Here is a 26,689-nt window from a genome sequence, read left to right as displayed (position 1 = left end):
TGGGACCCCGAGGAATACCAGGGCCATGATGTAGAGGCAGGTAATGACAAAACATCCTTGAACATCTCTTGCCTTGAAGACCCCAGACGGTTGCCAACTTCATGGCAAAAAAGGAAAGCACAGCTATGTCTCTGTTTGGTAGCAATAGAATCAGTATAACTGAGAGTGTCCTGGGTGGCAGGAAATGCTTTTACTTGAGAGCAGAGTCCATCCATAAGCTGCATCCATAAGCTTCTAATTCAACACAGACTGCCTATTTTAATCAAATGGCTATCACACTATCATTGCAGAAAATGTAATGTACTGGGTGCGCTATGTACTATGACCGAAGGACTGATACTGGGAGATCTTCCCCTGTCTTCTCCAAGAGCAGTAATACAACCAAAAACCTAATACAGACAAAGAGAGCCTTGGGGACAAAATAGCATTGGAGGCAGGGTTGCAGTGGAGTGGCACATCAGACAAAATGCCTCTCTTCCCATTTGTATCAGTGGAAAAAGCTTGCTCTGTTTCCTCGGTCAATGCAAGAAGGAACTAAAGCAATTTGCTACACCCCCTCTCACTGCGGCTCCCTACACCTCCAGGTATTTTGTCCACAAAACTCCCTTGACCTCCAGCACCAGGTTTTCGATGGGGGGGGGGGGGGGTTGGAAGATAAGGAACAACCCATCTTCATGAGGGCCTTGTACTGGTGGTTCATAGGATGCACCCGATACAGTTAACCTGCCTCTAAATCATGAAGGTCAATAGTAAATCTCATAGTAGTGAAACCTTTGCCAAGTCACTGAATGTGTGGGAGCAGATGTTTATTTAGTAGCTCTTGAGTTTAGTTACTAATGTTTGTCAATGTTGTAAAAATAAAAATAATGTCTGCTTAACCTACAGACTAGGGGCAAAAGTGGAATGCACAAAATTAAATCTCACCTCTGCCATGAACTTATCAGGCATCTCACTCATTTTTAACTTCAGTCCTCCCCTCACCCCCAACCAGCAATAAAGGATAAAAAAGCCACCTTATTTCCTGAGTTGGTTTAAAAGATTACTGCAAGTTTATGTAAAGTAGATCACAGACTCGACAGACTCTATAAACAATACAGTTCATAATAATTAGCATATAAAAACAGGAACATGGTGAAAGCAGTCTGGGAGGATATGGCAGCCAGCCTGGATTTTCCATTTGTGATCTTATGGGAACAGCAGGTTGTTCACATCATAAGATTTCCCACATGGATATCACCCCTGTTAGCATGCGACATGCCCACCTATATCGTCAACCACCATTTAAATAATATTTCTACATAGACATAGTCATGCAAGAAATGCAGTTTCATGTGAAACATAAATGGAAATATTCCAGGACAGAAAAGAGAAAAACACAGCATGGTAGATGCCCTTTAAGTTAAAGTCAGGGTTATGGGTTAATGAAAGGAAGAAGAGTTCTCTGCACTTCAAAGTCTGCCTCACTTGCCAACATTCTTCGGTAGAAAAAGCATGGCACTGTTGAAGCCATGTACACAATTAAAAAAAAAAAAGAAACTGACTGTGTTCAGGTTTATTTTTTGTCAATGAATTCCAGGAGGATGAGGACAAATGAGATTATCAAGGTCTAAAGTCTACCTGACAGGGCTGTAATTACTTGTGTAAACTCCAGAGTTCATACTGCTTGGTTCTGTTTCCATTACTGAAGTACCTGCTCTTATTTCAAAACTCTGCAACACAAATGCTTGCAAATACAGTCTTTGGAGACAACTTCAGACACACACTTGAACTGCAGTGCTGCATTTCCTTTTGCCAAATGCTGTCAAGCCTTAAAATGGCAGCGGCCGGGGGTGTGTGTGTGTGTGTACCTATACCAACAGTTTAAAAGAGATGGGAGCAGCAGTGTCATCTTCCTACCTAGAGCCTAAGTCTGAATGTTTGGTATATTGTCAAAAGCAACACTTTGGAAGATCTATCAGCTAAGGCTAGTAAAAGCAAAGCCAGCATGGTGTAGTGGTTAAGAGTGGTGGACTCTCATCTGGAGAACAGGATGTGATTCCCTACTTCTCTGCAGGACAGAACTGCTTGGGCCAGTCACAGTTCTCTCAGAACTCTCTCAGCTCCAACCTACATAACAATTAGTGTCTGTTGTGGGGATAGGAAGGGAAAGGTAACTGTAAACCACTCAGACTCCTTAAGGTAGAGAATGTAAGGGAATAAAAACATACTCTTCTTCAACTGGGACCATTCTTGGATGAAAAGGTAATCTTGATATAGGCATCCATTCTCTGGTACCTGATCTAGATGTTTGGTGAAATAGATTGTATCTGGGGCTGCTTTTGATGACTATTTGGAAACTGATCTATATGGTAGCCAGGCTGCCTAGGACTGTCCGGACTATGGTATGAAAATATTAAGAGATGTATAAAACCAGTTTTGGGGAAGGAGACTTATTTTAACAGCTGAAACTATCCCAGGCTATTTAACTAAGCAGACCCCAACAAAAAATTTCTTGCTAAAAGACAGAGCACAAGAGATCAGATCCAAGGAGAAAGAAGGTAAGAGACAGCTACGAACTTCTAGGAGGTTTCCCTATGATTTTCAAACCCCAGGGAACTATTACAGAATGGCAGATCATGGTGTTTCAACATAATTCAATTGTTCGGTCCCCAAAACAACAACAAAAAGCGAAGTCTAAAACAAGCTGAACTTGTGTATTGGAAGGCATAGAAGAACTACACGTATTTAATAGTAAACACGGCATGACTTTACAGACGCCACAGATTGTGGCAATGGAAATGGCCTTTGGATGCTTCCTATAGACTTTAATCTCTGCTCAGCATATACATAAGCTTCAGTCTCAATGGCAGTGAGCCAGAGCTCAACTGACAGACAGACAGACAATTGTCTTGTGTGCAAGCCTCTTCCACAATTCATGCATCTCCAAATCAGTCCCATTTTCTAGCAAGTTAAATTAGTCAAGACACTTGCCAAATAATACTAAAACCAAACCTCTGTCCCCAGTAAGAGAACTGGGGTACCATTTGATAACGTTTCTTCAGTATTAATACAATCTCCACTGTGTTTTCTGCTTGCATCACAGGATTAAGCAATATGCTGGACTCAGAGACCTTGTGGGGGATGCAGGCAGGTGATGTCATGTAGCTAAATAAAAAAGTGAACTTAGTTTGGGCTGAACATGGTTGGCTTTTAATTACAGCTGCTGGTGCATGGAAAAAGAATTCTCAATTCCACTCTTACCTCAGTTGCATGGTTAAAAATAATGGACCTATATAATGATCACATTGACTGGGAATCTAATGACCAGCAAGCAGTTTTTGTGAATCACTGCACAGAAAAACAAACTCTGCCGCTGGCTCAGTGCACATGCCACACTGCCAAACCTGGGAGACTCAGCAGTGATATGGCATAATGCCCAAATTGACAAAACAACAATTAAAAACAAGAAGGGCAAGCAGCTGTAATCCATGTGTCTGCCTGATAAATGTTTGGGAGCCCCACGTTACCTTTTGTCTAAAGTTTGACTGTCGGCCCCTCTGAGAGCCCCAAAGGGGTGCAGCCGCAGGGCGTCCAGTGGCAAAGGAGGCAAAACGCATCCCTTAAATTCTTCACTCATCTGTTTGGCTTCTTTCACGCTCAAAGCAGTTTCTGGTTTCAAAGGGGAGGGACGGTGGCTCAGTGGTAGAGCATCTGCTTGGGAAGCAGAAGGTCCCAGGTTCAATCCCTGGCATCTCTAAAAAGGGTCCAGGCAAGTAGGCCTGAAAATCCTCAGCTTGAGACCCTGGAGAGCCGCTGCCAGTCTGAGAAAACAAGACTGACTTCGATGGACCAAGGGTCTGATTCAGTATAAGGCAACTTCATATGTTGAGCTCAAGCAATGGCTTGGGTTCTAAACAAACACAGTGCAAATAAGAGGCTTGGCCTTACACTTGAACATGTTTGCCTCCTAGCTTGGATTGCAACATGTGCTACCTTCATCAGGGTCATGTTCCTGCAATAATCAGGAAGGGAGGACGCCCAGCTTTCCTTGCTTACTAAGACACTGGTGATATCAGACACACTACGAAAGAAAAGTAACTCACAAACATATTGTCTATGCTGTGTGCTGCTCTGGCACCTCCCATCCAGGTCAGGCCCCCTGATCTCCAAAACCAGCATAAGCAACTCATGCTTACTCTGTCTTGCCCCCTGAAAGCCAGAACTGCTCCAGATCAGGACCTTATCTGTAGCTATAGCTGGGCAGTGTGCATTTCACAATTTCAAGCAAGTAGAGGAAAACGCACAGAATATCTGGAGTGCCATATGCCTGGAACCTCAGCGAATCCAGCTTCTCTGTAAACAGAATTTTATCTGATGGATTCCCCCCCTTCCTCAGAGACAGCAAAACAGTTGCCTGCCTCTCCAGTCATTCACAGTCCACCAGGAAAGGAAAACTATCCCCATTCGAAGCTTGATGCACTGTAACTAGCACCAAGTTCAAGATAAGACATCCCCTGGCTTGCTACAGGTGAAATGGCTGAATTCTCCTTACTGCAGCGTGAGACTGGTGGGGAAGAACCATATGCAAACGGATAAAACATGCCAAACCCTGCAGTATTTTCCTTCTGAGCTGCAGTACATCATGCTGGCCTATTAACATGTTAGCAAAATGAGGTTGCTGCTGCCAAAGAGAAAGCTCTCTAGAGAGAGTCATTTGTGGGCACTAGAAAGCAGAGCAGAGGCCTTATGTGCAGCAAGACTTAAATCGTGCTCCAAGGTTCTTGGAGGACAAGCAGAGGATGCATTTTTGTTGAACAAAATCAATTCAGATTCCACATATGGCTGCTAGACTGAGCCAACTTCTTCCTCAACCTAAAACTACTCCCTTCTAAGCTCTATACGGGGCACTGATTCAATTACAACTATTGTTGGCAGTCAGACTTTGATTGATACTTTGTCTAGTTCAAATGATGGAAGCTCACATCTGAATCTCCAAGTTCCTCTTAACCCCTCTAAGCTATTTCACACATTACACACTTAAGCCCTGGTTTGAACACATGAAATTGCCTTATACTGAATTAGGCCATCATTGATATATCAAGGATGGCCTACACAGATTGGCAGTGGCTCTCCAGGGTGTTAGGCTGAGGTCTTTCACATCATCTCCTACCTCATACTTTTAACCTGAGGGACCGTCTCTCCCCACATGAGCCCCAGAGAACGCTGAGGTCAGCTGGAAAAAACCAGCTGAATATCCCTGGGCCAAGGGAGGCCAGATTGAAGGCCACCCGGGATCGGGCCTTCTCTATTGCAGCTCCACTGCTGTGGAATCAACTCCCATAGGAGGTATTTATTTATTTATTTATATTTGAACTTATATCCCGCCCTTCTCACCGAAGTGTCTCAGGGTGGCTTACAACATTGTAATTTACATAGATTCAATTTAAAAACATTTACATAATACAGTTAAAACCATAATTAATAAACAGAAATAAAATAAAACCAGCGGTCTGCAAGTACATTTTTGTTCCATCCAGAAGGTTTTCTCATTGTCAGTTAGGTGTTATAGGCCTGCCGGAAGAGGGCTGTCTTGCAGGCCCTGCGGAACTGCCCTAGGTCCCGCACCTCCTCCGGCAGTTGGTTCCACCAGTAAGGTGCCATTATTGAGAAGGCCCGATCCTTGGTGGATTTTAGGCAGGCCTCCTTTGGCCCGGGGATTACCAACAGGTTTTGTGAACCCGATCGTAGTACTCTCTGGGGAACGTGTGGGGAGAGACAGTTCCTAAGGTAGGCAGGTCCTAGGCCATATAGGGCTTTAAAGGTAATAACCAACACCTTGTACTGGATTCGGAATGTTATCGGCAGCCAGTGCAGATCCCGGAGTCCCGACCGAATGTGCTCCCATCTTGGGAGCCCTAGTAGCAGCCGGGCAGCGGCATTCTGCACTAACTGCAGTTTCCGGGTCCGGCACAAGGGTAGCCCCATGTAGAGGGCATTACAGTAGTCCAACCTCGAGGTGACCGTAGCATGGATCACTGTTGCTAGGTCGTCGCGTTCCAGGAAGGGGGCCAGTTGCCTCGCCCGCCTAAGATGAAAGAATGCGGACTTGGCAGTGGCTGCTATCTGAGCCTCCATTGTCAGTGAAGGCTCCAATAGTACCCCCAAGCTCTTGACCCTGCTCGCCGCTATCAACGGCGCGCCGTCAAAAACTGGCAGGGGGATTTCCCCTCCCGGGCCGCAGCGACCCAAGCAAAGGACCTCTGTCTTCGCCGGATTCAGCTTCAGCCCGCTCAGCCTAAGCCACCTAGCCACTGCCTGTAACGCCCGGCCCAAATTTTCTGGGGCGCAGGCGGGCCGGCCGTCCATAAGCAGATAGAGCTGGGTGTCATCAGCATATTGATGACAACCCAGCCCATACCTTCAGGCAATCTGGGCAAGGGGGCGCATATAGATGTTAAATAACATCGGGGAAAGTACCGCCCCTTGAGGCACTCCGCAATCAAGCGTGTGTCTCCGGGACAGTTCCTCCCCAATCGCCACCCTTTGTCCCCGACCGTCAAGGAAAGAGGAAAGCCATTGCAAGGCCAGCCCCTGAATCCCTGCGTCGGCAAGGCGGCACGCCAGGAGCCGATGGTCGACCGTATCGAACGCTGCCGATAGGTCTAACAGCATCAGCACCGCCGAGCCGCCTTGATCCAGATGCCGCTGAAGGTCATCCACCAGGGCGACCAGCACCGTCTCCGTCCCATGGCCCGGGCGGAAACCAGACTGGCAGGGGTCAAGGACAGAAGCATCCTCCAGGAAACTCTGTAGCTGCAACGCCACTGCCCTCTCGATAAGTTTGCCCAAAAAGGGCAAATTTAAGACCGGCCGATAGTGTGCCATCGTAGGTACGGGCCTTACAATGCTTAGATCAATTCCGTAGAGCCTGTAAGACTCACCTCTTCAAAATAGCCTTCAACTAATGACAAGCTAGGAAGTGCCGTTGAAAATGCTTTTAGTTACTGAATTCTATTGAAGATCTAATGTTTATAGCACCATACTGTTAATGTTAATTTTTATATAATCTGTAATTTGTTTTAACCATGATTTTATAAGTATAACTCGATGTATAATGTATTTTTATGCTGTGAGCCGCCCTGAGCCTGCCTTGGCGGGGAGGGCGGGATAGAAATATAAAGTTAAATATAAAGTTATTATTAACTGGAGATTCCAGGGACTGAACCTGGGACCTTCTGCTTGCTAAGCAAATGCTCTACCATTGAGCCACTGACCCCACCCCTCTGTAGAGTCTGCTGCACAGTAAAGTCAAAAGGGAGCTTCATCCAACCAGCATTCCCTTAAAAGCCACATCATCCCTATACAACAAATGTGCTTGCTTTAGTCATGCTCAAGCATTTTACACATCACAAATTCTGCATGTTCCTATAGGAGCCATGTGAACAGGTCTCAAGCTAACCCACCTCAATTGGAGCCATCTGAAGTTATGTATTTAGCGTGCAAGGGGAACAAAATGCATGATTTGCCCACTGTATTACATCAAGAACCCTTGGGACAAAAGCAGACGATTCGTGCAGCTACAGAGCAATTAATCTAGCTGCCCGCCTCCTGGCAAATATAGTAACGAGCAAGTTCAAGTGCAGTTATTGATTTTTGCTCCTGGTTTATAGTCAGTTGAGCTCAGGAAGGTTTGAATACTATGTTCCTCTAATCCCACCACACTCTGGTGCATCCCAGCTGGAAGACGAAGCAGTTTTATGCAGAGGATTAACAGGGTTAAAGAACATAAGAGAAGCCATATTGGATCAGGCCAATAACCCATCCAGTCCAACACTCTGTCACACGGTAGTCAAAAAACCAGGCGCCATCAGGAGGTGCACCAGTGGGGCCAGGACACTAGAAGCCCTCCCACTTTTGCCCCTCGCAGCACCAAGAATACAGAATATCACTACCCTAGACAGAGAGTTCAGTCTTGGTATGGACCTAGGAACGCTTGGGCATTGATTTACTCAGGTTCAAAATTGACTCCTGTTTCCTAGGGGACTTCCATGTATGCTTGGATGCTGCTGTTCTACCACACACTAGTTTTAAACTCTGTATCCACAAACCAGGATAAACCATGATCCAGAACAGTTCTCAGACACACATGCCTGGTTTACCTTTCACGAGACTGGCTCATACAGTACAGCTACCAACACGCATGAGACAGTTGCATGAAACAGCAGTGTCATGAAACAGTGTAGTGTCCTGTAGTTCTTGCATCTCTTACTTGCCCATGAGAGGGGTCTTCACAAGCATCAAAAGTCACTTTAGGATAGAATTCTGAAAGTAATTTTTCTGTGGAGAAAAATGTGCTCAAGTGCTCCTTTGCTCCGGAGTATTTGCCCACTGACTTTGCCCACCATCCTCCTGACAATTCAAACCACTGTTGAAAGCATTTGCCAACTGCTGCCAGCAGTCACATGTGCATTCCTCGCATGAATCAGGAAGCCCATGAGCAGAAGCTTAAGAGAGTAGCATGTTTCTTCCTCCTACTCCACAAAGGATTTGTTTTTTAAAAATCACAACTACTTTATGGAGTTTATTCCAAGGCTTACAAAAAATACAGTAAGCCACAAGTTCTGATCCGTCCTTTGTACCTTTGTTTCCCTTTTTGTGTTATGCCCAAAGACATGCTGGGAACTGCTGAGGCAGTCCTCACCTGAACCCAAGTAGGTAGTGTTCTTAGAATTTCATAAGACAGGCTTCGGTGTTGTAGAAATTAGTACTTCAATATGCCATCCTAGCTCTTCAGCTATACCCCATTTTTTCCTATCATGCAGCTACTTTTGCCCTAACAGATGAAAACCAGAGAGAAAAGCCTCAGTTATGTAAAGCCATATCAAGTCCAAAGGAAGCAGCAGAGATAGTAACCAAGGACAACCCCTCAAACTGACTTTATAGCACAGATACACCAGATTAAACAAACTGCCCATTGACAAACAAGCAAGCTTAATCCTGGAATTTATTAACTGGCTCTGCATTTGCCCTCTGGGGTAAGGTCACAGTACAATGGATTTTTTTCCCTTTGTACTACAAATTCTCAGGGAAAGACAGAATGTGATATTACAGCAGCCACATATGCCAACAAGAAGGTATACCTCAAAGGCAGAAGATGTTTGGAAACACAGGTTCTGCTCTGCAACCACATTTCTGTCACACAGATGAAGTAACTCACCTCACACATTACATGCATACATGAGAAGTCTAACCTGTTAAATTATGCAAGGTAGCCTCACAAGCTATGCTCTAAATACCTTCCTAATCAGCATGAATGAAGACCAAGAAGGTTTTGGTGATGACAAAAGTAGCAAGGAACTGCAGCCAAGCATGCATGTTAGTAGTGTCACTAGTGATACAAACAGCCTTCTGCACATGTGATGCTTAGGAAAAGTGACAATTATCTGGACTCTCTCCACACCGCCCCCCCCCAACAAAAGCCTTCAGTTACAGACCATTCTCAATAATATTCAATTAAGGGATTGTTTTTGATAACACCATACTGTGCCCCAACCTAATAGAAAATGGGACATACAGATAAGAGCACTGTGTCAGGTTTCATGGGAGGCCATTGTGAATTTTCTCCCCTCTCCAATTGAGTCCAGTGGCACCTTTAAGACCAATGAAGTTTTATTCAAGGTGTGAGCTTGCTTTCCAAAAGATATAGTGCTGTCCAGTAAGGAAGAAGAATACAGAATGGCTGCTGGATAAAGATAAGAAGCTGTTCTCAAGGGGCCAGAGTGGCTATAGCTTATTACAATTCATTAAAAAGTTCTTTCCCACCCCAGTGAATCCTTCCTGCCTCAAAGCAGATCCTTGTTCAACGCAGCTAGGATTTTCAAAAGCAGTTTATTATTTTCATGAGTCACATGGAAACTTTTTATTAATTACACGGTGGACTGGAACATCACAAGGCTGCTACTTACTCTTTCCATACCGAAATTACACACACACATCACTTTAAAGATAGCACTAGAAACCTTCATAGTGCTATGACAGCCACACACACTGTCCTCCTTTCACAGCCTTAATAGAGAAGCAACTCATTAAAGGAAATCCATTCTGCTGCTGGAGAGGAGTGCACAGACATGGGGCAGAAGGCTGTACAGCAGAGGCAGAAAGTCACTGGAAGTCCACATCTGGTTCCTGTGGCTTTGGTAGATATAAGGATGGATCCAGATTAAGTTGGCAGTTTCCAACCATTTCTCTCTTCCTGCTGCAGATCCACCCACATTCCTCAGAGTCCCCAGTCCTCGGGAGCAGCATTTCTGGAGATCAGTCTAGTCTGTCACTGGAAAATTTAGTCTGGATCCAACTCATTATCTAAATATTTGCAAGCTTATCTACAATAGAGATGCAAGAGCCAATGAGGATGGAAAAAATAGGAAAATCCCCCCTCCCCCCAGAAAAGCACATTCCCCCTACCCATTTCTTTTCAGTAGCAGGGATGTTAATTTTCACAAGGAAATGTTTATTATTAGTGCTGGACAAAATAAACATTTGTAACATATGGTATTTCAGACATGACACGCAGCTCTGCTCCAACAGTAATGTCAGAACATGCAAAAAGCAGGGTCCCCAGAAGCAGAAAAGAATGGGAAGGAGGCTAGCCATAACTTCACCCAACCAGGATCCTGAGAGCCAGTTTGGTATAGTGGTTAAGTGTGTGGACTCTTATCTGGGAGAACCAGGTTTGATTCCCCACTCCTCCACTTGCAACTGCTGGAATGTCCTAGGGTCAGTCACAGGTCTTGCAGAGCTGTCCTTGAAAGGGCAGCTTCTGGGAAAGCTCCCTCAGCTCCCCTACCTCACAGGGTGTCTCTTGTGGTGTAAAGGAGATTGAGACTCAGATTCAGAGTGAAGGGTGGGGTATAAATCCAATATCATCATCATCATCATCTTCTTGGAAAGTTCTGAAAAAGTTACAGCATTCTTAAAAAATTAGGCAGTATGCTACAGGATACTCCTGACAGCAGCTCTGGTCAACTCTGAACACTTACTGCTTCACAAGCCATACAAATGCATTACAAAAACACAAATAAAAAGGAAAGAACTGTGACAAAAGAGATGCCAAGTCACCGCAACTAATTCAGTGATAAGTTGTGTTACTGGATCAGTTCTGGAAACCAAGGCTGGGTGGCTCAAAATCCTTCTCTCTATTCATTCTCAATGAGACACGTCCCTTTTGGCCACTCACCTGAAGATTCAGTGAGTAGTAAGAGTTGAGTACCGCTGCACTTTAGAGACCAATAAGAGTTCCAGGGAATAAGCTTTCAAGAGTCAAAACTCCCTTCAACAGACACATGTAGGAAAGGAGCTTATCTACCACAGACCAACATGCCTACCCTCTGAAACTATGTTCCATAGAACACGCTGAGTTCCGATAGGCCAACATCAAGTATAAGTATAAACTGAGCACTTAGTTGACAGATCACAGATGTCCACAAAGCCAAGAGGGAAAACACACAAAACACAAGGTTAAGAGGAAAGCCAATAGGCTGTTCATAATATTGTTACAAAAAAACCCACCCCTCTTCTCCAGTTGCCTCAAAGAACCAGAAAAGAAAGCCTACAAATCATGGTGTGGCATACACACACACACACACACACACACACATATGGGCATATATAGGGCAGTTGAAGTGTTAGCAAGAAAACCAGAATTGTGACCTAGAAAAACCACGTTAGCAAAAGCTAATCCCACAAAAGGCCAGAGCAGTTAACTATTTGCTTACCAGGGGACAAAGCGACTGAATTCCCTCCCTTTTGGCCTTTAAAGACCTACATGCAGCATTACCAGATTCAATACGTATGAATATATGATCTCTGTTTCTCCTTCTTAACACTTAGTTAAGAAGGAGAAACAGAGCATCTCTGTCTCCAGGTTTTTCATTATCCTTTGCATGCACAGGACACTGGCAACATCTAAGAGGAAAACATCACCTAAAAGAATCTTCAAAAGGGAAGAGCTGACCTAGATCATGCTAAGTTTTGGACACCTCATGGACAGCAAGGCTTCTGCTATCCAGCTCCTGCTTGGCCTGATCTTGGTTCCCTGCCAGAGACCTTGTGCCTTCATCTTTAGGCCAGGTAAAAAAACCATAGGCCTAACACAAGGGGCATCTTTTAAGCCCATTTTCATTAGCTTGTGAGGCATGGTTTGGCCAACCCTGTCTTATTAAACCACTTGTCCTAATCTGTGATTTGCTATTGTCCCTGGTACTCCAGGACAATTGGGGGGGGGGGACCAGAGATGGATAGCTATACATCACCAGTCTCCCATCTGGCTACTTGCCCCTGAAACAACAGGCCCCTTCACATTTACAAGGTCCACTTCTGCATCTTTGTCAACACCCAGTGCAGCCTAGTGCACTTCAGAGGTGGCCTAAGGTGACTCAAGTCCTTTCACACCCAAGCAATCTGGGAATCAAACAAGCTATGTTAAACAGCTTTATCTGTGGAAAACTGAATAAGAAAGGAAAATGGATGCAAATACTTGCAAGGTATAAATAAAGAAACCAGAAGGATTTCATGCACATGGGGAAAATACAAAACAGATAAATTATAGCAAGCCAACACAACCTGAATAAACTGGTTTCCTAGTTTACAGTTTTCCATAGATCCTGAAGCCATGTCGGCCTGACATGGACCTCTTTTACTTCAAGAGTCTCCTCCTCTTTTGTTTACTCCTGGGAAAGGCAACCGTGATTTTTCCCTTCATAAGAACATAAGAGAAGCCATGTTAGATCAGGCCAATGGCCCATCCAGTCCAACACTCTGTATCATACAGTGGCCAAAAATAAAATTATATACACACACACACACACACATATATATATATATATTCCCACTGTGGCTAATAGCCACTGATGGACTCCTGTTCCATATTTTTATCTAACCCCCTCTTGAAGGTGGCTATGCTTGTGGCCGCCACCACCTCCTGTGGCAGTGAATTCCACATGTTAATCACCCTTTGGGTGAAGAAGTACTTCCTTTTATCCGTTTTAAGCTGTCTGCTCAGCAATTTCATCGAATGCCCACGAGTTCTTGTATTGTGAGAACGGGAGAAAAGTACTTCTTTCTCTACTTTCTCCTTCCTTCCTCTACTTCCTTCCACTTTTGCAATAGTCACATTCCCTCTGTGGACAGGTGCTCTTTTCCTGCTCTAGATTGTACTAAGCCTATCAGTCATTCCCCTGTAGAACAGAACCTGTTCTGTTCCTCCTCTTACCATAGAGATTACCCAAAATATTGTCTGATTTTGAAACTGGATTAAAATGGGAGGTCACTGGGACCAGATGGGGACTCATGACAGTTCTGTTCAGCTGTCCTTTGGAAAGACATGTCTGCTATCCCCAGAGAGCAATCAGGCTTTTGGGTGAAGAAGCAGAATGCTGAGAAAAGGCTAAAAGGGCTCTCCTGTCTCTCTTTTCAGTTAAAAAAAGAGATGACTAAGAGAGAACATAGAGATTTCTAAAATTATACATGGGATGGAGAGAATTGACAAAGAGACGTTTTTCTCCCTCTCCCAAAATACCAGAACTCAAGCGCATCCAACAAAGATGATGGGCAGTAACAACAACAACCTTTAATGACATTATACACTAAGAAGTATACAGGAGATAAGGAGTACTTAATACAATTAAAGCAAATAACGCCTTTTTGAAGCCAGATAAAAAAATTGCCACCATGTCAATAGTTAGTGTTTTTTGAAGAAAAAAAGAAAAAGGGATATATTGTTATCAGATTGGCCTATTAAATCCATACAGCTACCTCGTTTCTTTCTATTAAATCCACTAACAACCAATCTAAATACTTAACACAAATGTCAAATAATCACAATATAGAAGAACATGCTCAATACTTCCTTTCTTCCAGTCACATAGCCTCTGCATGTAAAGGTGTAAGCCGAAATGCCCTCAAAACGAGGTTGGGGAATAAGTCAGGTGGGCACCTGGCTCACTCGGGATGCCCTCAAAACGAGGTTGGGGAATAAGTCAGGTGGGCACCTGGCTCACTCGGGATCTTTTCCCAATGTATACAAGATTAACCATCCAGCAAGTAATGCTTAAATAATGGGGACTCTAATTAAGTAAAACAATTACAATTTATTCTAGAAAATATAGGCATACATACAAGATAGAATACTCATACAATCATACATACAGTCCTAGGAAATATATATATAGAGAGAGAGACAACACATGGGTAGACAAACAGGGTGATATTTACCTATCGTAGTCTTCAAGGAAGGCTCCAATGGCGACGTAAGAGGACGGGGGAAATGGACCCAAAACTGTGGCCAGAATTGGGGATGGATCTAGACAGCGGAACTGGGGTACTGCTAGATGCACACATGAGTGGAGTTGGGTCAGAGGTTAAATAGACTACCTTAGACCCTCAGGGGCTCGGAGGTATAGGGGAGGAGAAAGGGGAGGCTCTGCAGTGACCATAAGGCTGGACTTCTGCAGTAGCCAATAGAAAGTGCATTGGTGACACCTAATTGGGTGCTTGCTCTTGACCAATGGACTTGCCTGGATTCTGGATACCTGAGAGAACTTTCAGATTGAAACGGACCAGGGGGAGGCTCCAAAGTGACAGTTGGGAAGAATAGAAGTGATTACTGGGTGGGGAACACTTAAAATTAAATGGACTTATCTAAAAAGGTGACAATAGAGAATCAAATGTTGGCCTAGGTAACACCCGGTGTACAATGGAACTTGGCTTTTGGCTGAAGTTGGTCTTCCTCTTCCTTAGTCTTCTTCCTGGCACCAGTCTTTGTCCTGGGTTTCGTTAGACAAAGGCTTGAGTGGTCTGGCAGGATCCATGCCTGGATAAGCTTGATTGCCTTATGCAGAAATTGAAGCAGCTGTTGGATATGGAATCAGGAAAACAAGATGGATTCTGGTGGTGTTAGCCTTTGGTTCATGGAAACAGGCTGGAAACATGGCGGCATGGCTTCTTCTACTGCAGCGGCCAAGACTGGGCACACAAGGAGCAGCTGGAAGCTCGTCTGTAGTTCTGGCTAACACCTGTCCAGAGATGTAGAATGCTGCTGCAAAGCTGAGGCTTATAGTATCCACATAAGCCTTAGAAACTGTGGGCAAAGTCCACTACTTAGAACAGATGTGTGCGAGTCAAAACTCCAGGCACCCTGGCAACCATACTGGTGATCACGATGTCCATATGTATGAAAAGTAGAGGGCTTTTCCTTACAAAGGGATCTTCAGAAACCTCCCATGAAATATTGCAGAGGGCAACACATTGAAACATGCTAACATATAAACTCTGTGCATACATGGATCACTGATGGGCAGTAGATTCAGGACAGACAAAAGGAAATACTTCTTTACAGTGATTAAAATGTGGAATTCACTGCCAGAGGATGTAGTGATGGCTACAGACAGACAGCTTTAAAATGGGATTAGACAGATTGATGGAGGATAATCTGTCAAGTGGCTACTAGCCAAGGTGGCTGAGGGAAACCTCCAGGTTCAGAGGCAGTAAACCTCTGAATACCAGTGCCAGAAGGCAACATCAGGGAAGGTCTCAACCCTATGCTCTGCCGTTGACCCTCTAGAGGAAGTGACTGGCTACTATGTGGGAAAAGATGCTAGAATATATGGACCCACTGGTCTGATTCAGCAGGTCTCCTCTTATGTTTTCTGGTTCTACCATAGCCTTCCATTTAAAGAAATACATTTGTTCACATTTTAGATAGGTAGCTTGAATGGCAGACAAAACTCTAAACTGATTTGCCCCAAATTAAAAACAAACTAGAGATTTTTTAAAAGCAATACAGATATGCATGAACTGCAGATGAAGACATACTCTAGTAGTCAGAGTTGACATGCATTAACACCTTCCCACATTCTGAAAAGGGGCAGATCAGATGATTCTTTTCTCACAGCAGCCATCATGTTAATTTGTTTGCTACACATCAAAGTTATCCACTAAGGAGAACAAATTATTTTTAGCCTTAAAAATCCCAAGGGAATCTGAGAGTATTACAGAATAAACTGCACTGGTAAGCCATAACACATGGAATATGTTTAAGCCACTCTCCTCACCAGACCCTGCTGGACCGGAGAGGGGGATATGAACACATGAGGGGAATAAAAAAGAAACGATCAGTTCAGGTTATTATATAACATAACTGAATAATTTTAAAAAGACTAACGGTATAATCTCAAGGTGTATGAGAGACCCATGGTTGAAGGGAAACAAGAATAATCCTGCTTCTTCACTGCTAGCACATACAACGGAAGGAAATAAAGGATGTCATTACCTCTCTTGCTTGTCAATCATTCCTCCACTTCTGCACTAAAGAGGCACAAGTTCACTTCTTATTGATCAGCTCAAAAGACTCTTGATTGCACAATTGTCCCTTTGTTCCCATATATATGTCCCTGCATAAATGGGGAAGGCAATGGCAAACCACCCCGTAAAGAGTCTGCCATGAAAATGTAATGATGCGATGTCACCCCAGAGTCAGAAACAACTGGTGCTTGCACAGGGGACTACCTTTACCCTTTTCCCCATATATAAAAGGTCTGATATGTTAAAAGCTGAGCATTCAGGATGCTGCTTTCAAGCCTCATTTGCAAGTTTTCCACAGGCATGTTTGGTGGCCACCTTTAGAAGAAAGGATGGAATGGGCCTTGGTGTCTAGAAAAGGTTCCTTCTCTACTCCTATGGAAGAGGACAGGATAAAGTCACCCAGAACTTTGGACAGATCAAAGTTTCTACCCCCAGAAATGTAGGGGAAAGCCTGACATCGTGGTCTATGGCTGCTTAACTCTCTGGAAGTAAAAAGAGATTGCAAAAGGTTTCTGTTCATCAGGATCATGTCAGCCTACAAAACCATAGCCACTCCCCCACCTTGCCATCACTTTGACTTATTCTTCATCTTCCATTCTGCTACACAACCCCAGCTTTTTCACAAGGCACCAGTGCTAAACAAGATATGGAATCCAATTCCTAGAATCCCTTAGCAACCATATCATTTGCCCTGCTTAGGGGAAATTTTCAGGATTTGAATTCTCCCCGGCTCTATTTCCAGGGAGAACAAAAGCAACGAAGAGGAAAGTCCAGTGGATCCAAGTTTCAATACAGCTAACTGAAGCTGGCCACCTGAAAACTACCAGTTCTCTTTTTCTTTATGACCACGTTTTTCAAATATCGTAAAAAGCTTAGAGCTAAGAAACCCAATTATCTTGTGAGTGGATTTTTAGGTGCAGGCTAAATGTAGCACAGAGGCATCAACAAATAATATACACCAATTTCCATTAAAAAACAACAACAACTGTGCCCTGTTAGCAGGGCATCAATACAGCTAACAGTTAGGAAAGCTAACTAAAAATTCAACAAAGTAGGAGTCCAGTAGCACCTTTAAGACCAACAAAGTTTTATTCCGAATGTAAGCGTTTGTATGCATGTATATGAAAGCTTACATTCTAAATAAAACTTCGTTGATCTTAAAGGTGCCACTGGACTCCTACTTTGTTCTATTGCTTCAAACTGGCATGGCTGCCCACCAAGATCTATCTACCAAAAAAATTCAGCCTAACCCCAGAACTCCAAACCATATTTCATGCCCATCAACCATATAATTAAACTGGCAAACAAAACTGAACAGCCATATGCCGTTGCTCCAGAACCGTGCAACTTTGGCAACTCTATGCATCTCTTTGGGTAAGCCAGTCTACGGAGTAGGTCTTGATCTTATGGAACACCAATATACCTCTCTCTGAAAAAGGCACAGGGCTGGCAGAGTTGGTGGCTGGACCTGTCTTAAATGGGGGAGGCAGTCCTTCAAGTATGTGAATTCCAGTCTGTGAAGGGCTTTAAATGTTAAAATCAGCACCTTGAATGGCATCGAGAAATAAACAGGCAACCCATGTAGTCAATGTAAGACCAATGCTATTGTACAGCATGCTATCATTGCCAAAAGGTGGTCTGCCACATTTTGCACAAGCTTCTGACTTACCTTCAAGAGGAGCTTCATGTAAACACAGAACAGTACAATCTGGAAGATACAGGACATTCAGTTGCTAAAAGTAGCAGTTTTCTTACAAAGGAATGTCAAAGGGAAATGAGAAAGAGAGGCTGCTGAATTGCAACTGATAATGAAGCTCAGGACAATGCATCTTCCTGGACCAAATCAAGGCTAAGGTTTCCTGTCTCATTACCAGTGCTGATTTCTCCACATCTACCACTCCTCTACATAACACAGCTAATCAAATCACATTGGGTATTGTCATTTAGCATCTGAAAACATTCCACTCTGCAAAATATAGAACAGCTGAACTCACATTCTAGCTGTATCTGAAGAAATGAGCAGTGACTCATGAAAGCTCATATCCTGTGATAAATTTTGTTAGTCTTTAAGATGCTACTGGATTCCTACTCTATAAATCAATGTTGCTAGGCTGGCAGAGTCAAAAAGGAAGAGAGCTTTCTAACTAGACAGAAACTATAGAAAGCACTCCTGGCAGCATCAAACTTTTTCTCAAAAGAAAAGTCTAGGTCTGGAAGCACAGTCTATTAATACCATCCACAGAAACAACTTGAATCCATCCAACCAAGTCCCTTCAAGAACATCTGCCTTGCCAACCAATATTTTTTGTCTAGATTTGATTTAAGCTTGTCTGTCATCTTCCATTTGACTATGGCCTCCAAACACTGATTCAGGGCAGAAACAGCTATATTTAGAGGTGATGATAAAGAAATGTATAGTATTCAAAATATGGATGACGTCGACTGAGGGGTGACATGATAGAGGTTTACAAGATTATGCATGGGATAGAGAAGGCAGAGAAAGAAGTACTTTTCTCCCTTTCTCACAATAAAAGAACTTGTGGGCACTCAATGAAAGTGCTGAGCAGTTAAGTTAGAATGGATAAAAGTACGTACTTCACCCAAAGGGTGATTAACACATGGAATTCAATGCCACAGGAAATAGTGGCAGCTACAAGCATAGACAACTTCAAAAGGGAATTGGATAAACATGTGGAGCAGAGGTTCATCAGTGACTATTAGCCACAGCGTATTGATGGAACTCTCTATCTGGGGCAGTGATGCTCTGTATTCTTGGTGTTTGGGGGGGGGGGAGCAACAGTGGAAGGGCTTCTAATGTCCTGGCCCCATTGATGGACCTCCTGATGGCACTTGGGTTTTTTGGCCACTGTGTGACACAGAGCATTGGATTGGATGGGACATTGGCCTGATCCAACATGGCTTCTCTTATGTTCTTATGACATCCTACTGCAAAATTCCAAATGGATGCTCAATTAAGCCCTTTACAGGAAACTGCCACTGATGCATCTGTTTCCAAAACTGACCAAGGTGGATCAACAGAGCAGTATGGCCCCTAGAAAACAACTTTTTTAAAAATACTGCAGACAGCTCCAGCAGAATTCATAAGGAAGATTCCTCTTCTCCATTTTGCATCCAGAGATCATCCACTGTCAATACTAAAGCAATGTCATGACTGGCCTGGAAAACAGATTTAAAAGGTTCAAGGAAAATATGCTCTGGAGTTGTTCTGTCACATCAGTGAAATCACCTTGCCTAAAAGAGACAGCATGGGAAGCCTGCAATGTTCCTGTCTACTGACTTAGACAACATGCAATTCTAAGCTGCCACCAGGTGCTCAGCTGACTCTGCTAAGACTTCCACTATTCCCCAGGGCATTCTGAAAGCAAAAAAGATCCATCCATCTTTGGACAGTTAATGTGTTCATCTCCATGCAGGGTCAGGGGAGAGCTAACACCAACAGAAACCTTTAGAAGATAATGATATCACCATGAAAGTGGTCTCCATTCAAGTCCCATAACCAGACCAACTTCTGCTTGGTGAAGAAGTTCCAACATACACCAGGTTTTACCAATCAGGCCCTAAACAACTTGGGAGAGTACCACTGCTGCTATGTAGGCCACGAAGTCGTTGCCAGAGCTCAACAGGATGAACTTGGCATAGATGCTGAAATCCCAAAACAGGGCTTCTATGACAAACATCATCATCACAAGCTGAAGCAGAGAACTCACTGGAGAGCTAGACAGATGGCACTAATAAGGTCCCCTAGATCAACACAAAAAAATATAGTGAAAGACATCCACTATCTGTATTGGATAACTGTGAAAGTTAATAACTTGGGACAATTATTGCAACTCCACTACACAACATCCCCCTGAGACTGGGAAAGGATCACAAACCCAGCTGGGTCAGAACTGGTTCACCACTTTCATTCAGCGAGGTTTTACCTATGTGATTGTTTCACAATCTTGCCTCAACTTTCAAGGTATCAGCAATTGCCTTTCACTTACAAACAGAAGATGGGGAATTGCACTGGGCAATGAAGCAACTAGGTATCCAGCTAGCAAGAGAGTCTGTGACATCTGCTTCCCTGAACCTCCCACTCATTTAAGCAAGAGTTTGTTCCAGCACTTGAATGAGCAAAGATAGCAGATCACTCCATAAGCTCTTCTGTCAGAGCAACTGATACAAAGAATGAAACCTCAGGGGACTTTGCATTCATTACAAAGGGAAAAAGAAATAACCTGATGCAAAGCACCACAGTTACAGGACAGAAGCAAGAGATGTGCTGAGCTGCAATGTAACCTTTAAAAAGCTGTGCCACTATTCAATGTCTTTGTTGTTGTTGATGAGACACTATCACCCTTGCAGGAAAATGGGGCAGCAGTTCCTTGTGATCCAGACTCTGAATTGTCAATTCTTCCTGGCTTCCAGCTGCTCTTGACAAAGAACAGTGCTGTTCTGGACAAGGCACTATGTTCTTAAGTTTTGCTTACAGGCGTGGGATAAAAACAATCTTCATCTTATGCTACCCTCAGAAACAGTGCCCTATGCTCCAGTCCTAGCCACTGAAATATTAGATCAGGAGAGAAACAAACACCCTAGGGTCACAGGTATAACCAGTAAGAAGATGCATACCAGATTTGAGGAAAGCAGGAGAAGCTGAAGTTTGGCCAAGAAGAGGAAGTTGGAAAAATGATACCACCTTTTAAGAACAGAAGCATTTTACCTGGAAAACATTATTCCATTAAGACATTCTACAGTGTGCAGCAATTCTCTTAACTGGAGACAAGTTTTCCCTTGTACTCTTATCCTTTAGCAGGACTTTCCTTTAGACCTTACAAGCATCTAATTTGTCATTAATGGTAGCATCTTCCAGTCAAATACTATTTCTGTAAGCAGTGCACTCATATAAGTAGTGTCAACGGTGAACAGAGGAAAACAAACCACAAGCAAGCTACTGGAGATGTCAGAATAATATTTCTGAAGATGAGTTTAGGTAAGACTCCTGGATTTCTGAAGACTGCACCATTATTCTTGGAATGTCAAGGTGCCACAACATTCATGACAGCTTTTCTCCAGTTTCTTTGGTTAAAAGACTGCAATTACACACCTTCAGTTCAGTCCTAGCAAATTCACACTGGTAAATGCAAGGCTAGACTATTGTGATGCACTTGCTGGTCCTCCTTTCTGATGGTTCAACAACTTCAGTTGGCGCAAAACAACGGCATGCACATTTTTTATGACAGAAGGGTTAAGGAGAACCAGGTGATAGCCTTATGTTTACTAGCTCCAAAGGAACTTAAATTTTCAACAAATTTGGATTTGATAAAGAGGCTGCCAACTAAGATCTCTATGGCAACTAGATACAGAGCAAGTGTGGTGTGGTTGATGAGGTCTCAGATTAGCATCTGAGATGCCCAAATTGAACCCCCAATTTCCAGTGGAAGTTCACTGAGCGACCTTGGGCCAGTCACACTCTCTCAGCCTAACCTACCACACAGGGCTGCTGTGAGGATGAAATGGAGGAGAAAAAATGTAGGCCAGTTTCAGTCTGCATTGTGGAGGAAGACAGGGTATAAATAAAGCAAATGAATAGCAGAAGGCTCTTTTGCTAAACGGAGGTAGCTTTACTTGTGATTTCCCTTGCACTATAAACCACTGGGGCAAGGAAGAATTGTTGCTGTGGAGACTTGATCTGCTGAAAACCCAATTCAAAAGGGAAAGCAATCGGCTAAATGTGAATAATTATGCTACATACCAGAAACACCAATGTGGCCTATATATGCTTGAATTCAGTTTAATAAAGAAACCAGTCAACAAGTTTCCCATAATTTAGCCCCATAACATAGAAATTACTTGCCCGAAAAGCTCAGCCTTGTGAAGGCCCATTCATTTTTGTCAAGTCACCATACCCTTGATAATGCACTAGGAAGACACAGTGAGACATAGAAGAACACACTACCCATGTCTGTACCCATTCAACTCAAGGTAGATAATGTAAGTTAAAGGTCAAAATAGAAAGAATAACTGAGCATATGAAGGCCATAATCTCACTTCTATATTCACTCAAAATATGCAGATTTTTGAAATCTACCTTTGGAAACAGAATAAACCGTTACATTTAATATATATGCAATTAATTAATGAGAAATTTATTCCAGTGTTAGCAATGGGTTTGGGGGCACAGAGAAGCATAAACCTTTTAAAGTGATAAAGAGGCTGCCAACATAAATAACAATTTGATGCACTGCCTAATTAAACTAGGCGCAACTGCCAAGGTTTCTCAGAGCTACGAGAGAATTACCACCACCAGTTTTGCAACCATGAACCACACCTGTTGGCTCAAAAAAAAATTATCTGGGGTGAGCCCATGTGCAACTGAAGATTCTCAGGTGAGTCAGATACCAAGAAAACCCAGTAACATTGACAGGCCACTACAAATCCACAGCTACCGGCAAACTGCACCATAGACAGAGAAGCATGTGTGCTTGCTACAGCAGCACCACTTGGTTAGTTCCAGGGAGCATAACTGAATGGAGAAAAAATTGTGTCTCTTATAGGGATAGTTCCTGCTAGGAAAAGACAACACAAGAATCTTTTGCATTACCCCTGCAATCAACAAGTGAAAGTAACTCATACAACCACCCTCAACAGGACTTCCACAGAGAAGCAACTGTGTAAAACCAAACTCCCGAAGGGAAATCTGTGCTACCAGCTACCGAAGCAAAGCATCAGCAACATCCACAGCTCAGTTAAAACTGAAGCATTCAATGATTAATGGCAAAAATATCAAACGTTTATACAGTAAAATCAGCACTACATCTGATTTACTTTGTTGAACCGAACAGCTAAACTGAAAGCACTAAAAGGTGCAAGAACATGTAGCACATCACCAGGCTCCACATACTACAATATTAAGTGTGTGTGTGTGTTATGCACTGTCAAGTTGCATCCGACTTATGGTGACTCTACGAATTAACAGCCTCCAAAATGTCCTATCACTAACGGCTTTGCTCAGATTGAAGGCCATGGCTTCTTGCAGATTGAAGGCCATGACTTCCTTTATTCAGTCAATCCATCTCATGATGAGTCTTCCTTTCCTACTGCTTCCAACTTTCCTAGCATTATTTCCACACACACCCCCCACTGAGTCTTGTTTTCTCATGATGTGACCAAACTAGTAGTAAGTAGCAAACACATACCAGGATCTAGAAGAGAGCAAGAGACCAGTAGCACCTTAAAGACTAACAAAGTCTGTGGCAGGGTATGAGTTTTCTTGAATCTCTGCTCACTTCTTCAGATCTGAAGAAGTGTATCTGAACTGAGCTGTGACTCATGAAAGCTCATACACTACCACAAATTGTGTTAGTCCTGAAGATGCTATTGGACTTTTGCTCTTTTCAACAAACATGGCTATCCATCTTGTTTTATATCAGCTTCTACTAAGCCTTAATAGTTAGCCAAAAGGCAGGCAAGCAGTGCTCTGAAGGATTTTTTTTGCAAGGATAAAAGTGCTGCGTCTCTTCAAGTAGGCCAGGGAAGTCATGCAATTTCACCTGTCCGCTGTTGCAAATACAGAAGGACTTTCATTAGGTACAGTCCCAGCACATATTCACCTCTTCAGCCAACAAGCTAAACTTATGGTTATCATGCTTTAATTATAGCAAGATCCCTCACAAAGATCACTGTGACAGGATCAGGAAGAAGAGAAAGCCAACAGTTATCGGAAGCTCATAGGGCAGGGACTGTATCACTTGCACACATCTCACTGTTGGCACTGTTTGCAAGGGCGTAGGAGGAAAGCACATCCCAGAGGCAAGTGTAGTTGCACCTCCACCCCTTTTCCCGTGTCTTCTACATTCTTTCCACGTATACCATAGGCAAGCCTTTTGCAACATAAAGGAGAAAAGTTGGCTTTACCTGCCCTTCACTACCCAAAGGAGTCTTGGAGCGGCTTACATTTGCCTTGCCTTCCTCTCCCCACAACAGACATGAGTTAGGTGGGGCTGAGAGAGCTCTGAGAGACAGCTGTGGCTGGCTCAAGACCACCCAACTGGGCACATGTGGAGCTATGGGGAATCAAACCCAGTTCTCCAGATTAGAGTCGAGCTGCTCTTAATCACTACACAAAGCGGGAAGAAGTAAAATCCATGACTGAAAGATGGCATGAAGAGAATTGGGGAAGAGCTTGCACATAAATCCATTCACACAGGAAGCCAAGTAGGTTTCACACTATGTACCTTAGATACATCAACAATACACAGGACACTGAGAAGCTAGGAAGACTCAGCACTCCATCTGCTTTTACACAGCTGTACTTTTGAAAGCAGCAGAAAAGCACAGAAATACCTTAGTGGAAGGTTATCTCTGCACTGCTGCTGTTACCTCCACCTCCTTTTTTTCTTGCCAATGCAGAGCCTGCTGATGTTGCCAACCAGATACATACAAAAAGGGGCAATGCCTTACAGGACAGATAGGAGGAAAATGAGCTTCCTCACTAATACACTCCTGAATATTGTAACAGGGAAATGGGAAACTGGAAAGGAGAATGAATCTAGTGCTCTGCTCCAATGGGGGGGGGGGGATTATATGTAGTTTACATCCTCAATCCAGCCACTGCCATTTATATTACCCAAAATTAAGTGTGTGGGTGGGGGGGAGAGAGGCAAGGAAGAAAAGGTGAAGGAGAACTGACGATGTAGAGGCTTCTCTTTGAAATACAATCAGTAGAAAGGAACTGTGCACAAAGAGTATGTCTTGCACAATAATTTCACATATAAAAATACCTCATGCAATGGCCTGACTAAACTGCTACAACAGTTGTCAATAGACTCAGGTAAGAAGAAACCCAAAGGAGGTCTTTTCAAGCCCCAGAGATTTAACCTTCTACCTAGAAGCCAGGCATTACCATGCACCCAGCCATGCATTATCATATCATGCTCCCCTTTATAGTTTCCCAAGCCAGACGCCTTCTCCATCACAGCGTATTTGCAACGTAATGTATGGAGACCCTTCACAGCAAATCAGACTACAGCCCAGCGCTCTCGGGCAGAGAAAGGACTCTCCCAGATTTGTTAAACTAAATCTTTTAATCGGGGACAACAAGGGATTGAACCAGGGACCTTCCGCATGCATAAAGTGCGATATCAAGCACCAAAGACTGTCGGACAGCCGGCTCCCCACAGCCCATCAACATGCACCCCGTAGGAATTAGCCAGAGCAAAGCCCAGCGCCGTCCCTACCCGGCAGCGATTCTCTACCCAAGCTCACTTGGGACCTTCTGCATGCAAACCATGTGCTGCTACTAGCACCCTGCTCGGCATGCTACCCTCTGCAAATTCCCGGGAGCCGCCATTCAGCACCCTTCCTCCCTTCTGCCGCCTCTTGCCCCCTCGCCCTTATTGCCAGATGCTCCTCCTCCTCCTCCTTCTCCCCCGAAGGGACCCCAAGGGAGAGCCCCCACCCCCTCTCCGAAATGCCCACCTTGTACTTGTCGAAGCCGGCCAACTGCTCGGCGCTCACGTACTCGTAGCCGGCCATGGCTGGGGCGCAGGGAGAGGGGCAGCGCGAGGTTGGTGGGTCGCTCCGTCCTCCCGCCTCGCCTTTCCCACCTTCAGACAGAAAACAGCAGCAGCGGCGGCCCCACATGCGCAGAAGAACCACCCGGCTTCGTGAGTGACTGGAAAGCGCGACCCCCTCCTCGGCATCCGTACTTCGCTCCGCCTCCCTCCCCCGCTTTGTCATAGCCCGCCCCTCTCTTCCCGCTCGCCGCCCGAGATCAGCCTATGCGTGACGGCAGTTGGGCGTCATCCCGCCACCATCTTGAAAGAGGCGATACACCCATTCCCTAGTAACCTGACAATGTCCCACCTCCTTAGCGCGGCCTGAGGGTTATTTCCTCCCTGATTCGGCCTTCCTATTGTCAGTCCCGCCTCCTTAGCGCGGCCTGAGGGTTATTTCCTCCCTGACTCGGCCTTCCTATTGTCAATCAAACTATGGGATCCAATAAGATCTCGCCTTCTCTTTTCAGCTTTCCCACCCTTTGATTCACAAATTCCCTGAGAAAGCTGCGCTCGCGTAATCGTCATCCGGGTGGGGCAGCAGCTTGAGTTAGTTTTTCCAGCGAAAATAAAACGGCAGATACAGGAGCCCAGCAACACGTTAAAGGAAGCTACAGTAAAATCAAAAGGTGGACTTTAGATAGGCATATAGGACAGAGGATACATAAAGCTCGATTGCGCGTAATGGCAGTGACTCCGTTAATTACTGTCAGCATCCCACAGTTAAGGATGCATCAATCTCCAATTAAACATATTTATTTCCTTCGTTATGTTTCCCCTCGGAACTAAAC

At 44.1% G+C, this 26,689-nt stretch overlaps 1 protein-coding gene across 2 annotated transcripts in view; it reads right to left on the bottom strand.

Moving 5' to 3' along the window:
• SELENOI (selenoprotein I) overlaps positions 1-26,066 on the bottom strand; it is a 60,240-nt gene extending 34,174 nt beyond the window's left edge. Inside the window, exon 1 of one of the 2 annotated variants that reach the window (XM_060250668.1) lies at positions 25,822-26,066. In XM_060250668.1, coding sequence (XP_060106651.1) covers positions 25,822-25,986 — 165 coding nt within the window. In that variant the 5' untranslated portion in view covers positions 25,987-26,066. The remainder of the gene's footprint in view (positions 1-25,821) is intronic. The other variant, XM_060250677.1, reaches the window with a different exon arrangement.
• Between the last annotated feature and the right edge of the window lie 623 nt (positions 26,067-26,689).

The sequence above is a fragment of the Heteronotia binoei genome, chromosome 1 (assembly GCF_032191835.1).
Source record: "Heteronotia binoei isolate CCM8104 ecotype False Entrance Well chromosome 1, APGP_CSIRO_Hbin_v1, whole genome shotgun sequence".
Lineage (NCBI taxonomy): Eukaryota > Metazoa > Chordata > Lepidosauria > Squamata > Gekkonidae > Heteronotia > Heteronotia binoei.
This window is presented reverse-complemented; position numbering and strand designations above follow the sequence as displayed.